At 40.3% G+C, this 21,953-nt stretch overlaps 1 protein-coding gene across 6 annotated transcripts in view; it reads left to right on the plus strand.

The window, feature by feature from the left end:
• LOC136612061 (collagen alpha-1(VII) chain-like) overlaps nucleotides 1-21,953 on the plus strand; it is a 268,004-nt gene that overhangs the window by 112,685 nt on the left and 133,366 nt on the right. For all 6 annotated transcript variants that reach the window (XM_066592145.1, XM_066592146.1, XM_066592144.1 and 3 more), the window contains exons 25-35: nucleotides 602-789; nucleotides 4,691-4,768; nucleotides 7,152-7,169; nucleotides 7,326-7,352; nucleotides 8,232-8,303; nucleotides 10,314-10,394; nucleotides 10,951-10,977; nucleotides 11,383-11,427; nucleotides 15,796-15,864; nucleotides 16,089-16,184; nucleotides 19,037-19,063. In XM_066592145.1, the coding sequence (XP_066448242.1) occupies nucleotides 602-789; nucleotides 4,691-4,768; nucleotides 7,152-7,169; nucleotides 7,326-7,352; nucleotides 8,232-8,303; nucleotides 10,314-10,394; nucleotides 10,951-10,977; nucleotides 11,383-11,427; nucleotides 15,796-15,864; nucleotides 16,089-16,184; nucleotides 19,037-19,063 (728 nt within the window). The remainder of the gene's footprint in view (nucleotides 1-601; nucleotides 790-4,690; nucleotides 4,769-7,151; nucleotides 7,170-7,325; nucleotides 7,353-8,231; nucleotides 8,304-10,313; nucleotides 10,395-10,950; nucleotides 10,978-11,382; nucleotides 11,428-15,795; nucleotides 15,865-16,088; nucleotides 16,185-19,036; nucleotides 19,064-21,953) is intronic.

The raw sequence follows: 21,953 nt of genomic DNA on the forward strand, positions 1-21,953 counted from the left end.
ATGGTTTCCTATTATGTAACTAAATAAATAAAAACAGTTTAAGTGAACAACTCCTTTGATTAGAGGACTATTAAGTGTTAGCATCTCCAAAAATTATATATTCTAATTTTTAGTTTGGCTTAGTTTTTTATATGATGTCACTAGAAAAAAACTGAAAGTATTGTTTGACTTATATGGTAAAACTAATTTTCAAATACACTAGTAGGGCTCCTACCCACTTGCGTCTTTTTAATGCTGCGATATTGCTGCATTTTTTTAATGTAAATGTCAATGGGACTTTCTAATGTTAAAAATGCATTGCACAAAAATCGCAAAGCACAAACTTGTGATACATTTTTAACATTAGATAGTCCCATTGACATTCGCGTTAAAAAAAGACAAGTGGGTAGGAACGCTTGGGAAGTAAATAGAGAATGACCTCTGTTTAGAATCCTTATATTTTAGCAATAACAAGGACCAGCTACATAGAACATCAGTAGTTCTGGAAGACTTAATACACCAGTGGATTACATGAACAGAATGTCTGAGTGAATTCTACCAGTATTTGTCCAATTCTCTAAAGTGGGCAACCCCTTTAAGTACCGTTTTTTATTTTTAATAGGAATCCGAATGATTGCTGTTGGGGTAGGAGCAGCAGATATGGAGGAGCTGCAGGCTATCATGTTGAAGCGTAACTTAGAGGACATCTTTTTTGTCAACTCCTTTGATGAATTCCCAACAATTGTGCAGGAGCTTATAGAAACAATATGCATTGAAAGTGAAAAGCCAGTAAAAATGCAGCCTGAAGAGGTAAAAATTCAGTGTAAAATATTGTCCTCATTGGATAGTGCCTTATGTGTTCTTTGGCCTTCAACTGATTCCCAAGTTAGTTACTCATTTGATTTAACTTTTGCTAAGTAAATTATTAGTTAATATTCAATCAACTCCATCATTGTTGAGGGTTGGGGGGGTGGGGGGGGAGGATATAGTCTATAGCAGTGTTCCCCAACTCCAGTCCTCAAGGACCACCAACAGGTCATGTTTTCAGAATATCCTATAGTAAGAACACCTGTGGCAATGTCTGAGGCACCGACAATAATTACATCACCTGTGCAATACTGAAAACATGACCAGTTGGCGGTCCCTGAGGACTGGATTTGGGGAATGTTGGTCTATAGGATGCCTGAGGCAAGGACTGAAAAATTGCTTCCCTCTTATTCTAGGAAACAAACAAACATTGACAAATTATGTATTCATGAAAAAAAACATACACAACTTACATACATTATGAGCATATGTATAGAAATACACAAACTATATATACAGTGGCAAAATGTAGGTGTTATGCAGAGGAGATACATTTCTTCCAGATTTCTCTCCTATGTGAAGCAACAGGTAGAGTATGATCTGCTGGCTAATTAATCAGGTAAGCGAGTAGTTGGATATTCAGTCAGCATCTAAGAGACCAGTATCTGCTCTAATTGGGGACACAGAAGGCTGATCTGTGTGAATCTCACACCTGAAGTGTGAGTACGGTTAATAAAGCTTGGGGTTTTTGTAAGCTGCCAGAGGGAAGTTCTCCAGCTGGTAGAGAGGGATATACTCTGTATTACTTAGACCTCCTGTCCACAGGTGATATATCACTGCATTATCCGTGGCGATAATCCAGCTGCAGGTAACGCAGTGAGCGTTTCCCAAAGACTTAACTATGAAAAGCACAGCCCGATGTCCACAAGCGGAGAATCAAAGCGATTCTCTGCTCACAGGATTCAAATCGCGGCATGCCACGATTTGTTGCGATTCTCAGCGGTGAGCCTATCATTTCTCCCCCCTGCTCCCCCACAGCGTAATATCGCTAGCAATATTTCACTTCGCCCTTGGACAGGCAGCCTTAGGCCCAATGTCCACGTGCGGATTTTATTTATAAAATCTGCGCGTGGCCCCCGCACGGAAAATCTGTGCTTCTTGCTGCCCATAGGCATGCATTAGCATCCGTAGGGCAACTAAAAGCATGCGGATGGGATTTCTTCCCGGCGTGCGGGTCGCACGCACGAGAAGAAATTGCAGCATGCGCCATGTCCCTGCGGGTCTCCCGTACGGACGGCTCCTGTGCTTCCATTGAAGCCAATGGAAGCCGTTCGTATCCACAGCACAGCTGAAGCTTTTATTGTGCTGTGCCGCGGATATGTGCGAGCACATCCGCCGGCCAGAAAAAAGAAAATCTGGACTGCACATCGGAAAGTCCCGCAGCGTCCGGAGAGGTAAGAAAAATGTCTTTTACCTCTCCATGGCAGCGGGCACACACGGATTCCACTGCGGGATTCAGCAGTGGTATCCATGTGTGCAAGTGGACATCGGGCCTTAGTGTCAGGCAGGCAAGTTTATACTTTTTGTTTCTACTGTATTTTGTTTATTTTGCAACCATAATAATAAGGCGGGCCATGTGTCTTGTAGAAAACTGGGTTTAATATGTGAGAGCTTGGCTCTTTTCTGTCTAGTGTAAAAGACTGACAGGGATGGAAACTATATCAGACAGAAACCAACAGGTCTCCGTCTCACATATTATACACTATGGCGTTGTCCAGTTTCCATCCTGGGTTCCGTCCCCATACAGTTTTCTGTATTGAGAATGGGACGGGGATCCAGCACTGGATAGAGAAAATCTAATGTGAAAGCAGATGGGGAAGATTTTAATAAAAGACTTCCTTTCCCTATAAATTCTTTATCATGATAAAAAGGACAACAATGATATACCTCAAATGGAGGCCCACAAAGTGAAGAATAGGAAGTATGATAAAAAAAAATTAAAAACAACCATGCAGTCAATCAGTAAGGTATAAGACTACAACATTTAGTTGTTGACATGGTCAACCTAGAGTGACAAAAGGGTAACATAGTAACACAGTATGTAAGGCTGAAAAGACATGTCTCCATCTAGTTCAGCCTATTACTCCCAATGTTGATCCAGAGGAAAGCAAAAAAAAAACATGATAGAAGAAAAAGTGTAAGTACCTGAGAAAAAATACTTCTTAGGGCTCAGTCAGGCAAGTGAAATTTTCACGCATTATAGGCGCCGGGAAAAAAAATTAAAAATCGCACATCGCGTGTAGACAAAAAATCGCGTAACCAGGTCCGTTTGCACTCACATGTCCTATCTTTTGCAGGTGTGAATTTTATTTTCATTTAAAAAACATGTGTGACCACTTTCATTGGAAAGCATTGGTTCTAATAGATGCGAATCGAAAACATGCCTATACATGCATTTAGAATTCGCTTGTCTGACTGAGCCCTTAATGTGAAGGGATAAAACCATGGAGCATAGAAAAGAGCAAAAAGCAAATTAAAAAAACAAAATATAAAGGAAAAATGAGCCAAGGAAGGCATAGCCCGTCAGAATAGCGTCATGCAGAACTCATGATGGCCCTGTGTTTGGTGTAAGATTGGTATGTCACCCAATGGAACCAGATGGATATAAAGGTTTAGGAATAGTGATGAGCGAGCATACTCGCTAAGGGCAATTGCTCGAGCAAGCATTGCCCTTAGCGAGTACCTGCCCACTCGAGAGAAAAGGTTCGGGCCGGCAGCGGGCAGGGAGCTGCGGGGGAGAACGTGGAGGAACGGAGGGGAGATCTCTCTCTCCCTCTCTTCCCCCCGCTCGACCCTGCTGACTGCCGCAACTCACCGCTCCCCCGCGCCGGCACCCGAACCTTTTCTCTCGAGCGGGCAGGTACTCGCTAAGGGCAATGCTCGCTCGAGCAATTGTCCTTAGCGAGTATGCTCGCTCATGTCTATTTAGGAACAGTTAAACAGATAACTAGTGTGCTCTTATGTGAATAGTATCATTTACTCTTGCAATCCATTGCCGTACTGTAGGGGGACAGATGTTCTTTCACTGCGTGTAGCGCTATTTATTCTGTGCAAAAAACCAAAACTAACAGAAAAAAAGCAAACTAAAAGGTCTCCTTTTTATTAAAAAAGGGGCAAAATACAGAACCATTTAATTCTATTTATTTCTGTCTATCTACTTCAAAAGCGTAACAAAGAGACAGAAAGCCTGAACACAGACTGAACACTGGTGTGAATGATCCCTAACATGCACACTAGTAGCTAATGCTAACTCTTCTCCTTGACCATGAGACTTGTAACAAATTAGTTATTTAATTGAAATTGTAGTAAGTTTTCACTCTAGCAGTGCATTATATTATGAGGAGGGTTGTCTAAAATTATGTCAGAATATGTTTACTATATTAAATTAAATGTTGTATTTATTCCATTACTATCGTTATGACAGATCATCAGTACATCACTATCAGATTGGTGGGGGGCTGCCACCTGGGACCAACACCAATCAACAGTTTAGAGAGGCTGTGGCACTTGAGCTATGGTTGCAGCCTCTTCACTGCATACCAGGTATAGCGCCATACATTTCATAGCAGAGATGCCTGCTACTACACCTCAATCCCATTAATTTGAATGGAACTAAGATACTAAAAGGCCATATGGTGAATGAATGCAGTGCCACTAGCCTGAGAAGAGGCCACAGCGCTCACCTGAGCCACAGCCACTTGAAACAACTGATCGGTGGATCTCCATCAATTTTATATTGATGCTTTATCCTATGGATAAGTCATCAATATTTTAGTCACAGAAAATCCCTTTAAATAATTATCACATCTCAAGACAATTGCAAATATTTGCTCTTTTTTCGTAGTCTATCAAGACAGAACCTGAAAATGAAGAGAAACCTCCTGAGCAGCCAGTGGGGCCATGCACATCAACATGTTCAAAAGTAATTTTTATTTACCTCTTAATATTCAGAATCTATCTATCTATCTATCTATCTATCTATCTATCTATCTATCTATCTATCTATCTATCTATCTATCTATCTATCTATCTATCTATCTATCTATCTATCTATCTATCTATCGATCTACCGACAAACTGGGGGATTAGTCACACTAATATCACCATCTTTTCCATATAAAGATGGGTGGTACATGCACAGAAACTCAATCCACAACAACAGCTTCTTCAGATCTGGCATCTGTCAGTTTTAATGTGCCTTCTAATTAACCAGCAGACAGCCTTTTCCTACTAGACAGACATTCAGTCAGTCTGTCCAGAAAATATTTTGTAGTCAGCAGCACACATCCAAGTACCCCACCAGGGGAGCAATCTCCAATGCATGCCACACAAAGGGCAGGCTAAATATGTGATCCCTGCCCAACAGGCTAAATATGTGATGTTTTGACTACAGGCTGTAGTCTTTGTTAAGCTTGACAAAGACTACAGCCAGTAGTCGAAACGTCGCATGTTTTTAATGTGAGTGAAGAAATAAAGAAACACATCTTGCCAGATGTGACTTTTTTGCACCTGTACTTTGCTGCTCCGGATATCTCTCTACATGTTCAGTCAGTCTGTAACTCAGCCCCCTAGTGGCCATTTCAGTAGCTGCTCAGCTTTGAATGCATATTTTACAGTGTTTAGGCCTCCTGCACACAACAGGGTCGGACCCGGCATGTGGGATCCCACAGCAGGATATGACCCTGTGCCCGGCTTACCTGTCCGGATTCTTTGTTATCTGTACTGCAGAAGTGCCGAGCATCGCGCTAGTGCGCATGCACAGTACAGATCATGTTGCGCCATCGCTGGGCGATGACGCGGATCCTGCACAGAAATGGAGCATGCTGTGATTTATCTGCCATGCGCGGAAATCGCAGTTGATTTTTGTTCGGGTGCAGGAAGCTGCAGTTCTCCATAGAAGGCTATGGGCAGTATGTGTTGCGAAAACTGGGGGCAGCCACCAGCCCCGGATTTCGAAAATCAAATCTGCCCGTATGCAGGACCCCTTACTAGATGGAAAATCTTCAAAAGTGTTATGCCACCTAAAATGTTGGACAAATGTTGAAAAATAAATATAAAACTGAATCTGCAATTTTTTAAAAAAATGAATCTATATTTTTTCTGCCATAGGCAAGGTGTAATAAGTATATTAGGATGGCAATGTGGGAAGCCTTTACTAGCACTCCTGATGCCATGACAACTGATCAGCACCTCATAGTCAGTTGTGGAGGGCTGATTGCCATCTCTCTACTAAACCATTTCGATCCCCATGCAGATGGGTGTCGACTGCGTAAAACAGCTGGCACCCACTCCATAGGTGTTCCACACACAGAAGTTAATAAGAAACCAAGCACAACCACATGGGAGCATAGACTTAAATTGGGAGGAAGATCAGAATCAATTTCTAAAAATAACTCTCCCCCGCGGCTCCCCGCCCCCCACTGGCATCCGAATTTTTAGAGACGAGCGGGCAGGTACTCGAATAAGGCACTACTTGCTTGAGTAGTTTGCCTTAGCGAATACGCTCGCTCATCTCTAGTTATGATACTAGTGTAATTTTTCACTAAAATATCAGCCAATATTTAGGTCCATATTTAATATGTTATCTTTTTTTTAATTGAATGTGGCTGATGAATACTCAAAGTTGAATGTGGTTTACAGGGCATAAAAAGTTGGGGACGTTTGCTGTAACATATACAGTAGTTTACATTCAAAAGGGTGATCTTTAAGCGGATTTTCTAGGATTCTGCTAGTGATGACCTTACCTTAGGATAGGTCATTAATATCTCATTAGTGGGGTCCTTCTCTCGGGACCCCCAGCCATCAGCTGTTTGAAGAGACCGTGGTGCTTGGGTTAGCTCTGCTGCATCTTCTCATGTCAGTGACATTACGTACATTTGTCACATGGCCTGTGAGCAGCTCAAGTAAATGGAATGCCAGACACCACTGCTATGCAATATATGGCGGTATGCAGTGATGAGACTGCGATACTCACTCAAGCTCCATGGTCTCTTCACACAGCTGATCAGCCGGAGTCCCAAGCGGCAGACTCCCACTGATTGCATGTTAATGGAATATCCTAAAGATAGATCATCAATAGTGGAGTCCTGGTAAAGACCTTTAAGCATATTTTGATAGTTTGACATCTGAGTGATGGAAGGGGCACTGCAAATTTCGCAACCAGCTAGCATGTTTTTAGGAGAATATATTTAAAAAGGGATTTAGTTTTGTCTTTCTTATTAAGCTGCTTCTTCCTGCACGTCTCTCTTCCTTTCTCTTCTGTGTAACAATGAGTTATAAAAAATATAATTTTTTTTTTTCTGCAGGGACAAAAGGGAGAAAAGGTAATTTGTCCTTGGAGTTTGGAATGTAAGGTATTTCTAGAACAAAGATCCTGCTTGTAAGAATACTCTGTATTTATTTGCCTATAGGTGATTCCAATAATTAGATTTTGCAATTGGTTAATAATATGCTTATCTTACTAATATTTTATCTTACAGGGTGAAAAAGGTCCTCCTGGACAGAATGTAAGTTTTTAATTAATTATATTTTTCAGTCAAGTTCTCCAATGTAATAATAGTTCACTGTTTCAATTTAAAGGAGTGCTTCACTATTTTCACCATTTCAGATTTCAAATTTACATTTAATTGATTAAAGGGGTTGTCTCGCGGCAAACATCAAAATTTTACATTACCCCATTCCCCCTGTCAGCCCCTGGCATAAAATAGCAATTTAAAGCGGTTTTTAAACCGCTTGCTACTCACCGATCCGAGGAAATATGGAGTTATAAAAATCTTCTCCCTAAGATGGCCACCGGTCCTTTCCCAGGGATGCACTGCGGTTTTCTTCCATGGTGCACCACGGGTCTTCTCCCATGGTGCACCATGGGCTCTGTGCGTTCCATTGCCGATTCCAGCCTCCTGATTGGCTGGAATCGGCACACGTGACGGGGCGGAGCTACGATGACGACGCGGTGACCAGCTCTCCGGCACGAGCGGCCCCATTCACCAGCCAGAAACACAGACTGTGCAAGCGCGTGTAAAAACGCCAGAAGACATCAGAATTAGACGGATCCATGGCAACGGGGACGCCAGCAACGGAGCAGGTAAGTGAATAACTTCTGTATGGCTCATATTTAATGCACGATGTATATTACAAAGTGCATTAGTATGGCCATACAGAAGTGTATAACCACACTTGCTGCCGCGAGACAACCCCTTTAACTTTGTAAATGCTCTAATTATCTGTTAGTGACTTGAGTCAGACCTTTATTTATAAAAAAAGTAACATATTACCACAAATATATATATATATATATATATATATATATATATATATATATATATATATATATACCATTATATCTATATTGATTTGGTGTATTCATATTTTCTCTGTGTCTAAAGAGTTTCACAGGTTTACAGTCTGGAGGATTGGACCTCTTCAACATGAACTCAAAAGGAGAAAAAGGAGAAAGGGTAATGTGACATTAACATTGCTGAATTAGCATATTCAAAATATATTGTAATCGTGCACAACATCCTTATTGCTATAACAAGATAAGTATAGGGATGTATATATATTTTTCTTTTCATATTTAATTTCACCCAAATCTTCAGCAACCGTTTTTCTTGCCATTGTTAGGGCTCATTCCCAGCTTGTGGGAGCAGGAAAATAATACCCATTGGCCAAATAGAACCATCTTATGATGGAACCAAACAGTGTTTAACAGACCCCATTAATTATAATGAGGTCCATTTGACAGGACAAAATTCCATTGCATGCAGTGCTATTTCATTCTGTAATTTAATGGAATGCAAACAAAGAATTTTCTGAATGGAACTTCTGACGCTGATGTGAACAAGCTCTTATCACACAATGACCATGGATTATGTTTGGTGTACTGTATACACATAGTAACATAGGATGTTAGGCCGAACGATGACAACGTCCATCCAGTTCGACATGTTTCAAGGCAAAAATAACTCCAACGAGGCAGATGCTAATTTAGCACATTGTGGGGGGAAAAAAATTCCTTCCTCCATAATGGCAGTCAGAATAATCTATGGAACAACGTTTTGAAAGTTCCTACTTGACTCCCAAGACCCTGATCAGCAACCCTGCTGGTTATTTAATGTCTATATCCTGTAATATCTTAGCGCTCTAAAAATACGTCTAGTCCCCTCTTAAACTCCTCCATTGATTTTGCCATCACCACGTCCTCATGCAGAGAGTTCCATAGTCTCACTGCTCTTACTGTAAAGAACCCCCTTCCATGTTGGTAATGAAATCTGCTTTCTTCTACACGTCGCAGTCCTGGGTATAAACAGATCATGGGAGAGATCCTTGTATTGTCCCCTAATGTATTTATCCATAGGTATTTGGTCGCCCCTTAACCACCTTTTTTCCAGTGTGAATAATCCCAATTTAATAGCCTCTCTGGGTATTCTAGTTCTTCCATTCCATTTATTAATTTCCCATAGAACATCTGACATATGTAATATGTCTAACATGCCCATAAACTTTAATTAAAGGATTTACTCATAATTCCTGTATTTAAATATCCTCAAAGCCACTATTTGCAGTATTTTTGTCAGTATTTTGCATCAGTATTTGTAAACCAAAAACTAGGGGTTCACCCAAAACGCAGAAAATGTGCAAATCTTTTAATGATATTCATTCTCTGTGCATTTTGCACTCCTGGTTTTGACTTACAAATATTGATGCAAAATGCTGTCTAGTGGCCGTAGGCTGGAAAAGTATATGCAGTTTTTTATACAGTCTGTATGTTTTGTTTGACACACATTTTCAGCCAAAGCCATAAGTGTATCTAGCAGAAAGGAAATATATGAGTTTTTCCTTTATATTTTCCATTCATTTTAATCCTCATTCCAATATATTACCTTGTTAAAGGGGTATTCCCATCTCAGATTTTTATCATATATTCACTGCATATACCATAAAAGTCTGATAGGTGTAGGTCCTACCTCAGGGAACTGCATCTACAGTATCTTGAGTTAGGGCTTCCACAATTACCGGCGACCATGAATGTGGTGCTGGCTGAGATATGGTCAGGAGAACAAAAATAGCCGAGCACCATGTCCTATGCTGTTTTCATACTTCCCAAAAAGTCAATGGGTGTTACACAAACAGTGTTTCAGTAACTCAGGAGTTGAGGATACAATGTGGCTTGCTGTGCTACACTGTTTGTGTAACTTCCACTGACTTCTTTGGGAGTTACAGAAACAGTGTGTCTCAGCCAGGCTGGGATGTTTCTGTAAGCCCAGCTACCCGACCACCTCATAATCAGTGGTGTTCCTATCTCAACCATGGTTGGCAGAAATGGGTACACTCCTCAATTTTACTCAATTTGTATTTTTTTATCAGATTGCATGATTTCTGAAGATTTTTGATATTTATTCAATATATTTGATTATACTAATATCCTTTTTTAAACAAACCACCATAACATTAAGTCATTCTTCTAGGGTCTGCCTGGACAAGATGGTGTTCCTGGCCTTCCAGGACGTCCTGGTAGAACAGGCCCTCCAGGTCCACCTGGTCTGATGGTGAATATATAACAATCTCAATCTATGTGTTTGTGTGTTTATGAATATGTAGATAGGGCAGATGGACAGGGGTATGCATAAGACAATTCCCACAAAGAGGTATCTTCATTTTGTAATGTTATAGCAATATCCTAGGATATGCTGTATCATCCTGATGTTTGAGGGCCCAACCATTGAGGTGCCTGTCGATCTTGATAATGAAGGGATAAAAGTTGCCTCGACCTTTTTGCCCTGCACAGCAGTGCTCACTCCTACTCACTGTGCAGTAAACTGCAACACAGGTCTTTACAATTGAACTAGTGCTGTGGTCCCTGCATTTTGAGGATAGTTGGGGGTCCCAGAAGTCAGATCCACTGATTGGGAAATGATGGCATTTTCTAGGAATATGACATCATTTCTAAATGTGGAAACCTAATTTGGGGTAAAAAGTATTGGAATGAACCTGTATACAGGAATTATATATGAACCTACATTTACAGTATATTTATATTGCATACAAGCAACATATTCTAAGACTGAGATTTAACCTAATGTAAATATTAATTTTCATTTTTAGGGTCATAAAGGTTTTCAAGGAGATACTGTAAGTATATAAGTAGAAATAAAGGCTCTCTGTTTTTTCTTTCAGAAAACTTAGAAGCTCAGCCCCATTCAAGTAAATGGAACTGAGCTGCAGTACCAGACCTAGCTCAACGACAGTACTTTATGCTATGGATTTGTAGCAAAATCTGTAGATGTTGCATGCATATTTTGATGCAGAATTGCTTCATTGCAAAGGGTGAAATCTGCAGCAAATCTGAATGAAAGAGAGATGCATCCAGGTTACAGTGGACTTCTTTGTAATATCAAAAATGACAGCTTACCCAGGCAATTCCTTGTACTATATTTATTTTTAACTGACTCAAAATATATTTGGTAAACATTATCTACTCCTGTTCTTCATAATCAGTAATAATCCATTTGTTTTGCTATATTTTGTTAATTTTAGGGACCTCAAGGCTACCCAGGATCTACTGGACAAAAAGGGGACAGAGTAAGTTTTTCTTCTGCATCCTGCAATTAAGATAATTAAAGGGTTATTCCCATCTTCATAGATCATAGAATCGTAGAGTTGGAAGGAACCACCAGGGTCATCTGGTCCAACCCCCTGCTCATTGCAGGAATTTACTAAATAATCCCAGACAGATGTCTGTTCAGCATCTGTTTGAACACTTCCATTGAAGGAGAACTCGCCACCTCCTGTGGTAACCTGTTCCACTCATTAATCACCCTCACTGTCAGAAAGTTTTTTCTAATATCTAATATGTTTCAGTTTCATCCAATTGCTTCTAGTCTTTACTTGTGCAAATGAGAATAGGGCTGATCCCTCTGCACTGTGACAGCCCTTCAGATATTTGTAGACAGCTATTAAAGGGGTTGTCCCGCGCCGAAATGTTTTTTTTTTTCATTCAATAGGCCCCCCGTTCGGTGCGAGACAAACCCAAGGGATGGGTTAAAAAAAAAAAGGTTTAGTACTTACCCGAATCCCCGCGCTGCGGCGACTTCTTACTTACCTTACCAAGATGGCCGCCGGGATCTTCACCCACGATGCACCGTGGGTCTTCTCCCATGGTGCACCGTGGGCTCTGTGCGGTCCATTGCCGATTCCAGCCTCCTGATTGGCTGGAATCGGCACACGTGACGGGGCGGAGCTACGAGGACCAGCTCTCCGGCACGAGCGGCCCCATTCACCAGGGAGAAGACCGGACTGCGCAAGCGCGTCTAATCGGGCGATTAGACGCTGAAATTAGACGGCACCATGGCGACGGGGACGCTAGCAACGGAGCAGGTAAGTGAATAACTTCTGTATGGCTCATATTTAATGCACGATGTATATTACAAAGTGCATTAATATGGCCATACAGAAGTGCTGAACCCCACTTTCTTTCGCGGGACAACCCCTTTAAGTCTCCTCTCAGCCTTCTTTTTTGCAAGCTAAACATTCCCAGATCTTTTAACCGTTCATCATAGGACATTTTTACAGACCACTCACCTGTGATCTATTAGTATACCCAAGTCTTTTTCACATTTGCTGCTTAGCCCAATTCCTCCCATTCTGTATGTGCTTCTTTCATTTTTCTTGCCCAGATGTAGGACCTTCCTTGCATATCTCCTTGTTAAATACCATTCTGTTAGTCACCGGCCACTGTTCAAGCTTTTCTAGATCTTTTTGAATACGCTCTCTTGCCTATTGTTAGCTATCCCTCCTAGCTTTGTGTCATCGTCAAATTTGATCCATCTCCCCTCAATTCCCTCTTCCAGATCATTTAAAAAATGTTGAACAATACTGGGCCTAGGACAGAGCCTTGTGGTACCCCACTTGACACATTCTTACAATTGGATGTGCAGCCATTTATGACCACTCTTTGAGTACGATCACTCAGCCAGCTGCGAATCCACCTAACAGTTGCCTTGTCAATCCCATATTTGGTCATTTTTTCAATAAGTGTAGGGTATGAGATACTTTGTTAAATGCTTTACTAAGGTCAAGATATACTATATCTATTGCATTTTTCTGATCAACCCAGTCAGTGATTCTTTATAGAAGGAAATTAGATTAGTCTGGCATGACTTGTTTGTTACAAAACCATGCTGGCTCTGGTTAATTACTCCATTCTCATCCAAGTACTTGTATACAAGCCATTTAATTATTTGTTCAAAGATCTTTCCCGCTATAGAAGTCAGGCTCACAGGCCTGTAGTTTCCTGGATCCACATTCTTCCCTTTTTTGAAGATAGGGACAACATGTGCCCTTTTTAAATCTTCTGGGACTTCCCCTGTTTTCCAGAAATTTTCAAAGATTATGGCAAGGGGTTCAGCAATTGCCTTTGCTGCTTCCTTTAGTATCCTAGAATGTAATTCATCTGGAACTTGAGACTTAGTGTTCCATCACCATCTCTCTGTTTATAGATAACCTGCATGCTTTAATTCCCCCCAGTAGCATAGGGCAGATCAGTTGATGTTACATCTACTTTTTGAGAGACAACATATACAAAATAGGAATTGTTCAGCCTTCTCAACATTATTTTTAACCAATTCACCATTTTCATCCTATAAACATGTTATAGCATCTTTGACTTTTCTTTTGCTTTTGACATACCCCCAAAATGCTTTTGGCATTTGTTGCAAGCCTCAATTCATTAATACCTTTAGCTTTTCTGACATTTTCCCTACAGTTTTTGCAGAACACATTGTATTCTTCTTTAGATATTCCCCCTTCTTTCCATTTTATAAACATATTTAGAGTGTATTTAAGTTCTGTGTTCATCCATCCTGGTCTCTTTAAATGTTTCCTATTCTTCCTTCTTTTAGGGATTGGTAACAATTGTGTTTTGAGAATCTCATTTTGCAATATATCCCAACCTTCTTGGACATTTCTGTCCTTGCAAACATCCACACATTGGATCCTTCCTAGCCTCTTTCTGAGTCCATTAAAATCTGCCTTTTTAAAACAAACTTTGAGGTCTGAGTCTTCTCAGGTCTTCTTCTCCTTGTTATCCAAAATTCAAGGATAACATGATCACTGCCTCCTAAGGACCCAGCCACCCTTACTTCCTCAACCAATCCTCCCTGTTGGTTAGAATTAGGTCCAAAATAGCAGATCCCCTTGTTTTCTCTTCTACCTTTGGAAAATAAAGTTGTCAGCAAATGTAGATAAGATTTTGTTGGACCCATTACTTTTGCCTGAGAGAGATTCCCAACAAATGTCTGGATCTTAGGTATTTTTTGACTGCTTGCATGGCTCTGTCTGTAACTTCCAAAGCCTTCAATGGAGAATGCCATTCACAAGCATGGTAATTTCTCCATTAAATTACATGGAAAATGTGGTGTTCTCCCAACAGGTGGTGGTTCCCAAGGTGAGACTTGTACCTATATGGCATTTATAGCATATCCTGTGGAATACCCATTCTAGCTTGAAAATTAATCAGGTTGTGGCCAAAAATTATTTATGAAGATCCAGAAAAGAATAAAAAACTTTACCCAGCGCTCAGGCAGGAGACAGGTGGGAGAATCTTGGGCCGGGATATAGATGAACTGGTTTATTACTGCAACGCGTTTCGTCATGCTCAGGCGACTTTATCAAGCAGAATATACACACATATACGTACAATTCTTATATAGGAAACTTACTATTGTCTGCATTTCGGCTTTCAGTGTTCCACTACGCCGGACGGCTACACGGGGTCAGTGCGGGCGGACATAACTGTGAAATGCACGTAATAGCACGTGCGCTCTACCGCCCGACCCGTGCAGGCTCCATTGCATACTACAATTCATTCATAAAGACACAGATATATACAATATGAATACATTACAGATGCACAGTTGCACAGTTGTTCAAATTGAATAAAATTACAAAGATTATTTATGCTGCAGTTTTTTCAGTAGAAGCATTTTGGGGCATATTTACTAGGAATGGCATTTCATAATCGGTACGCTATAATAAAATACACCTAATTTATTAAGAGGCACATGTCTCCTAATAAATTTGACACAATTGACCAGTCTGTGCACTGGACTGTGTAATAAGTGGGTTTCCATTATAATTTATCGCAATTCCTGGCATAATTTATAATAAATCTGATGGGCCACAAGAGGCCCTTTTACTTGTGCCAGTATTGTCGCCAATTTTCAGAAGTGACAAGAAAAGGTAAAAGTTGCAAATATTGGTACAAATGTGCAATCCATATTAATTTCCTACATCCACAGTTTTAAGCATGTCCTAAAAAGACATATTTTCATTCAAGGCTAAATTTCATAAATTTAATGTCCTTTAACAACCATTATTCATCAGAAACTCATCGCTACTTTTAACAGAAACCCCCTATTTCTCATTTCACCCTAATGCACTTCATATATGTACATACATAAATGCTGACTGGTGATCGGTTTATATAGCTTAGTGTACAACCATATTTAGTATAAAAGATGATTGAACCATTGTGAAGAACAAGCACTTTTACCCCTTGTATCACTCCAATTTCTTCAAAGATTGTAAACTCTTATGAGAAAGGCCCTTCCTATTTGAATTGTTAAGTTTGGTAGTCTATAATGTCTGATTTTATTTATTTATGTACCCTTTGAAATGTAAAGTGCTAAGGAATATGTGGACACTATATGAATGAAGAATATTATACACTTTTTCAATTAAAAATAACTACAAAATAGTCAAAATATTATCTTTTTTGGGTTTACCTGTTCTATAATCTAATATATTATCTGTTTCCTAATACACTGATAACAGTTGCTTCCTAATAAAGTTTAGTTAGTGGATGTATTATGGCTTAATTTCATATATCCAGTTATTGTAAGCATTCTTCATATTCTTTCAATCAATTATAAGTATGATCTCTTGGCATAGGGAGAACCTGGCTATGTACTGGGAGGAGTTGATGGACTTGCTGGGCTTGGCGGCATTCCTGGATCCCCTGTAAGTATGTCTTGCCTTATCTTGATTGTGCTGATTAAGAATTTGGATTTTTTAGCTGTGTTTTTCTTGTATTATTATTATTGGTTTAGTGTTTTTTTTTAATTTAACTGAGTATATATTAAAAATGGATGTCGTGAAAACAAGAGTTTAACATTAGTTTATATCACGTTTTAGACAATAAATGTACAAGCTTTTTTGATTTAGTACTTTAATCATATTTATAGGGTTCAAAGGGTCAGCCGGGCTCCCCTGGACATCCAGGACCTCCTGGTGTTCCCGGATTTCCTGGGCCACAGGGACCGCCAGGAATTTCCATCAAGGTATGTGTTAAATTCATTCAATGAGCATTATTACCATAATCTATATATCACTGATCATTATTCACAGAGGCAAAAAGTCTAAAGTTGAATTGAATGCCCTTCACACTATTAGACGAAATTAAAATATAATAATTTTTATTAGTTTACCACTTAAAAGTATATCCACATACAGGCACAATAGAAATCCCCCAGGTGAAACGATAGAGACTATGTCTCGAGAGGGATAACAAACACGTATGTAGAACGCGTAAATACATGTGGGATAGTTTGCACCAGAAGAATAGATACGACTCTGATCAATCAGACAATTATAATAAATAATGTAGATTCATTGACTGTATTGCGGGATTATATCCTACATCTGCTTGATTTGAATGAATATATATATATATATATATATATACACACACACAAATTTGTATATCCAAACTACGGATGCATGTAAATTACCCTTTTTGTTGATATAATAGGCATGTATGCAGATGAAAAAATTCACATGACAGGGGTGCAAAATAGTGATGGTATTTGGGAAATGGATCATATATTACAACTCGTCTAAGGCCGCCTGCACACGGGCGGAAATCCCGCCGCGGGATTTCCGCCACTGAAAGTTTGCATAGGAGTGCATTACAATACGCACTCCTATGCAGACGGCCGCGGTTTGGCCGCGCGAAATCTCGCGCGGCAAACAAACCGCGGCATGTCCTATTTTTGTGCGGGGCACGCACTCACCCAGCCGCCGGCTCCGGTCTGCGCATGCGCCGGCTGCGCGGCAGCCGGCACATGAAAGAGCCGGGGCCGCCAGGCGCTGGTGAATACGAGCTCGTCCCTGCAGGCTCTCGGGTCAGGTCCCGCGGCGAGAATTCTCGCTGCCGGATCCGACCCGCTCGTCTGCAGGCGGCCTAAAGATTAGATTTTTCAAGCAATAATAAGCTCTTTATGTTTTACTTTCTCTAGAAATTAAGAAAACATTTGTTGTAATAAAGCTCAGGTGTTTCAAACCATGATGATTTGTTTGTCTATTACATTTTTTTATGATCAGATGGCTCTGTCATAGACCTGACCTACCATCTAGGCCAGAGGCTCTGTCATAGGAATTTTCCCCCAAATGGGCTAATTGGCTCCTGCCTCTAGGTTTTTTTTTTGCCTTCCTCTGGATAAACAACATAGGAGGATAAACAGGCTGAACTAGATGGACATTGTCTTCATTTGGCCTTACATACTATGTTACTATATATGTTACCATCAAGGCCAGAGGCTCTGTCTCTCATACCATTTATCCTGTTCTGCTATTCTGCTAGGTTGACTTACACAAACTATTCTACCAGCTTTTAGGGTTATTAGGTTAAATTAGTGCTGTTATGCTATAATACAGCACAAACCTATTATATCAACAAAAAGTCCAGAGCAAAAATATCCAGTCTAGCGCTTCACGGGATGAAGGAAAAAATGGGGTGTATATGATCCACTATATCTACAGGCTATCCCGGAATTGGAGGTACTAGTGAGCTATCCCACCAGAGGGAAACTCACTAAGTACCGGGTAAGTCCTTTCATTTTAACTTATTTAACGAACATATCACCATATAGCACTGAAGGAGCGCTATCTCTGATCCTGACACCTCTATTATATCAACAAAAAGGGTAATTTACATGCATCTGTAGTTTGGATATACATTGCATGCACCCTAAATTTGGATATATATATTAAAATCAAGCCGATGTAGGATATAATCCCGCAATACAGTCAATGAATCTGCATTATTTATTATAATTGTCTGATTGATCGGAGTCGTATCTATTCTTCTGGGGCAAACTATCCCACGTGTATATACGCGTTCTACATACATGTTATGTGTGTTTGTTATCCCTCTCGAGACATAGTATCTATCATGTCACCTGGGGGATTTCTATTGTGGCCTGTATGTGGATATACTTTTAAGTGGTAAACTAATAAAAATTATTATATTTTAATTTTGCCTAATACTGTGACGGATATATCACTGATCAGTATCAAACTTATGCAGTGTCACACATTTCAGGAAAAATAAGTCATAAATTCGATTTCAGTAATATTAGACACCACATGAGCATAGTGTGGATGGGAGTTAGGCACTAGACCAGGGTGCAGTGAGGTACAGATGTGGAGGGGACAGAGTAATGGTGGTCTTGCCTTCCTCCTGTCTGTGCTGTTACACTTTTTATGTACTTTAATGGTATTCAATGAATAGCGCCGATTGCATGACCTGGGGTCGGTTTTTGCCAGCCCCCTATGACAGCTTCAGGTTGTCGGCTACCTCCAGCAGCTGTCAGCATGAAGCTGTCACGTTCTCAGCCCACGTGGCTTTAATCCTCAGAGGAAGGATGTTTTGAGCTCCCTGAGGATTACAGCCCACTTAGCTAGGACGTAAAAAGGCAATGGGGCCGTTACTAAAGGGTTGAAGGGGTTTTCAAGGCAATATTAATTGATGACCTCTCCTTAGGATAGGTCATCAATACTTGATCAGCTGGTACACTGGAACTCGGGACACTGACTGATCAGCAGTTTGGGCACCCACTGGAACTGGCAAAACACACAGTATGGAGTGAAAACAGATAGCTCTGACTCCAGTGTCTCTGTGAGGGAAAACATCGCTCATGTGTATGACTCCATTCAAAAAAATGGAGTTCATATTCTTGCTCTTGTGAAAGTAGCCCCAAATAAAAGTTCATAAACTCCCTTAATCATTTAAGATAGATTCAATGCAAAATCCCAAAATAAAATATGAACACAAAATATACTAGCAAAGTATATAACTATATTTAGTTACAAATCACTTGAATACCTTTCTCATACTTCATCTTTTTTACAGGGTGAATCAGGAGAAGCAGGGAGCCAGGTGAGGAGTTATGTTTTGCTTGTTATATTTTTATTATATTACTTGACTTTTTTATATTTCCTGTTTATTTACTTCCCTTACAAAGCTCTGCAGAATTTGTATAAAACAATAATTTGCCTTACCGGTTAGCACTCTTGCCTTGCAGTACTGGAGTCCTGGGTTACAATCTAACCAAAGGCAACATCTGCATGGAGTTTTTATATTATCTCCTTGTTAGCATGGGTTTCCTCCTGGTATTCTGACTTCTTCTCACACTCCAAAAACATACAAATAGGTTAAATTAGCTCAATACAAAATTGATCTTAGGCCCCTGCAGTGACCGCTGCGGCTCACCCACTCCCGGTGTCTCCCCTCTGTGCTATGTGCCAGCTGCTGCCCAGCCGGCACATGCGCAGAACAGAGATGGCCCGTAACTAGTGACGTTTCTGTGGGGGCCTCTGCGAGACCCGCGCAGAAACAGAACACGCCGCGATTTGTTTTCTGCGCGTGTTTTCACGCGGACAAATCGCGGCTGTGTGCATCAGATTGCATTATCTAATGCAATCCCATGGCAGTGGGCACGGGCGGAAATTCTGCGGGAAATCCCATCGCTGAATTTCTGCCCGTCTGTAGGAGGCCTTAGTGTACATGTCTTTCAGATAGGGAATTTGGATTGTGAGTTCCATAGAGGACAAAGATGGCTGTAAGTGATTTAAAATCCATGTGCAGTGCTGCTGCAGAGTATGCTAATGTTCTTTAAAGGTATATTCCAATAGGTCATCAGTAGTTGATGGACAGGGGTGTGCCATTCGGGACCCCCATTCAGCTAATCATCCGGCTGCAATCTGCATAATCTCATCATTGATACGGTTAGAGGAAGCAAGTACGGTTCCGGCTTCATTTTCATTGATATCATTGGGACTGCAGCACTGATTCATGCTCCTCTAATGGTAAGAATGTCACATTGTTCTGAGCAGGAGGTGTAGGCACAGCACGACACTCCCATTGATTTCACCCTGGTGCTCACCCTGCTTCCTCTGAGCATTGATGACAGGCAGCGGGCTGGACAATCATATGATGGTACCAAGTGGCAGACCCCTATCCATCAACTACTAATGAACTATCGAAGGGATTGGTCATTAGTTAAAATAGAATGGAATACTCCTTTACGCAAGAGAAATAAATAATGTTTTAAGCAGACGGTCAGCAATGATATAAAAGACTATTTGCAGCTAAAACCAGAAACTAATCTAGCAAGTATTTTTTATGGATGTGAGCAGTTATTATAATAGGTGTTTGTCACTTCTAATAACCAAGTATTTATAATTTATTGTTCTCTATTGTAGCACACTGTACAATAAAAACAGACAAAACGTTAGAGGTAAACCTATCACTTAGGTCTTGTTGCACCAAAGTTTCATTTTTACATTAATAAAAGTTGATCTAAGATCAAGTAAAAAAAACTTTGCACCAACACTGTTTAGCCCATGAGCTTGGTTCAAATTTAGGTTCAATTTGATCCCCCGATTTTGGTGGACCAAGCTAGCTGAACTTAGTTTAACAGTCAAAGGCCAAGATGGTGGGCTAGGCTGATAGCTCAAAATTACACCCATGTTTTCTGCTGGTAGCGGTTATGTTTCTACTATCGCTATGAATGTTGGGAAGATCACTAAGAATGCTGGAAAGATCACCTGACCACAGTCATTAATCACTATGAGCGATATATTTCTTCTAGGTTCAGCCTTTGATCGAGTGAACTAGGTTTTGCAAATCTTGGATCAAAAAGTGCTGGTGCAATACTTTTTTCTTAAAGTAAATTCAACAGCTGATCATAGTTTAACTAAACCTGGATCAACAGCATGGTTGGTGCAACCAGCCCTTAATTGTACATATGTTGATCCAGTTATTATTGAGTTTGTACAAGTTTTTAATGTAAATTGGAGATTTTTTGAGGCACATGGAATGTGCAATACATTTACAAAGCATTTGCAACTTTTTTCCTCTCTAGCCAAAACAGAAAATTTATGAGAGGAGTGGGCTTGGTCAAAATAGAGATACTGTGGTAAAAAAATATATATAAATTTTATGGTCAAATAACTGTTCATAAAAAGAAGTTCAAACAGGCAGACATTTCTAAATGCACTACAATTATTAGAAGGCTTAAGGCTTTTAATAACTTAGATGCAATAGTCTTCAAATACAGTGGTGCAAAATACACTGTTATTAAAATAAAATATGGGGAGATTGTTCTATATATTTATCTTGCAATTCATTAGTTTATACACCAAAATTGCCTATTTGAAACTTTTACTAAATATGGTATTGTCTGAATAATTTTGTTTGCCTTCTGTATTTTTAACTACCGTATTTTCCGCCGTATAAGACGATTTTTAACTCAGGAAAATCTTCTCCAAAGTCGAGGGTCGTCTTATATGCCGAGAATACACTGTAGAAAAAAAAAATCAATACTCACTTCCCGTGGCGCTGCTGCAGGCTGTCGTTTCCTTCTCCATGCCGACAGAGCATTGCTTTCTGGATGCAGGGCTTGAATGCCCAATTATATCATTGAATGGCTGTGATTGCTTAACCTGGTTCCGGCTTTCATTGGCTGATGCTGTGCTGAGTTAGCTAATCAGAGCATCAGCTTTCTGGATGCAGGGCTTGAATGCGAAGGTGTCAAAAAGTCATCTGGGGTTATGAAATACCGAGGAGACTAGGGAGGTAAAATAAACTTTTTTGGCGTGGTGGGTGGAGGGCGAGATTGTAGGTTTTGAGCATGAATCTGAAGTGAGAGAAGTCTGCTGGCTTCAGCACACCTAGAGCACCGCCGGATGAAGCGCGTTTGGGGCTTGAGCCAAGGTTGTCATGGTCTGCGGAGGATGACTCGGATCACGGGGGGTGCCGCTTCATC

This window comes from Eleutherodactylus coqui, chromosome 2, assembly GCF_035609145.1.
Source record: "Eleutherodactylus coqui strain aEleCoq1 chromosome 2, aEleCoq1.hap1, whole genome shotgun sequence".
Taxonomy (NCBI): domain Eukaryota; kingdom Metazoa; phylum Chordata; class Amphibia; order Anura; family Eleutherodactylidae; genus Eleutherodactylus; species Eleutherodactylus coqui.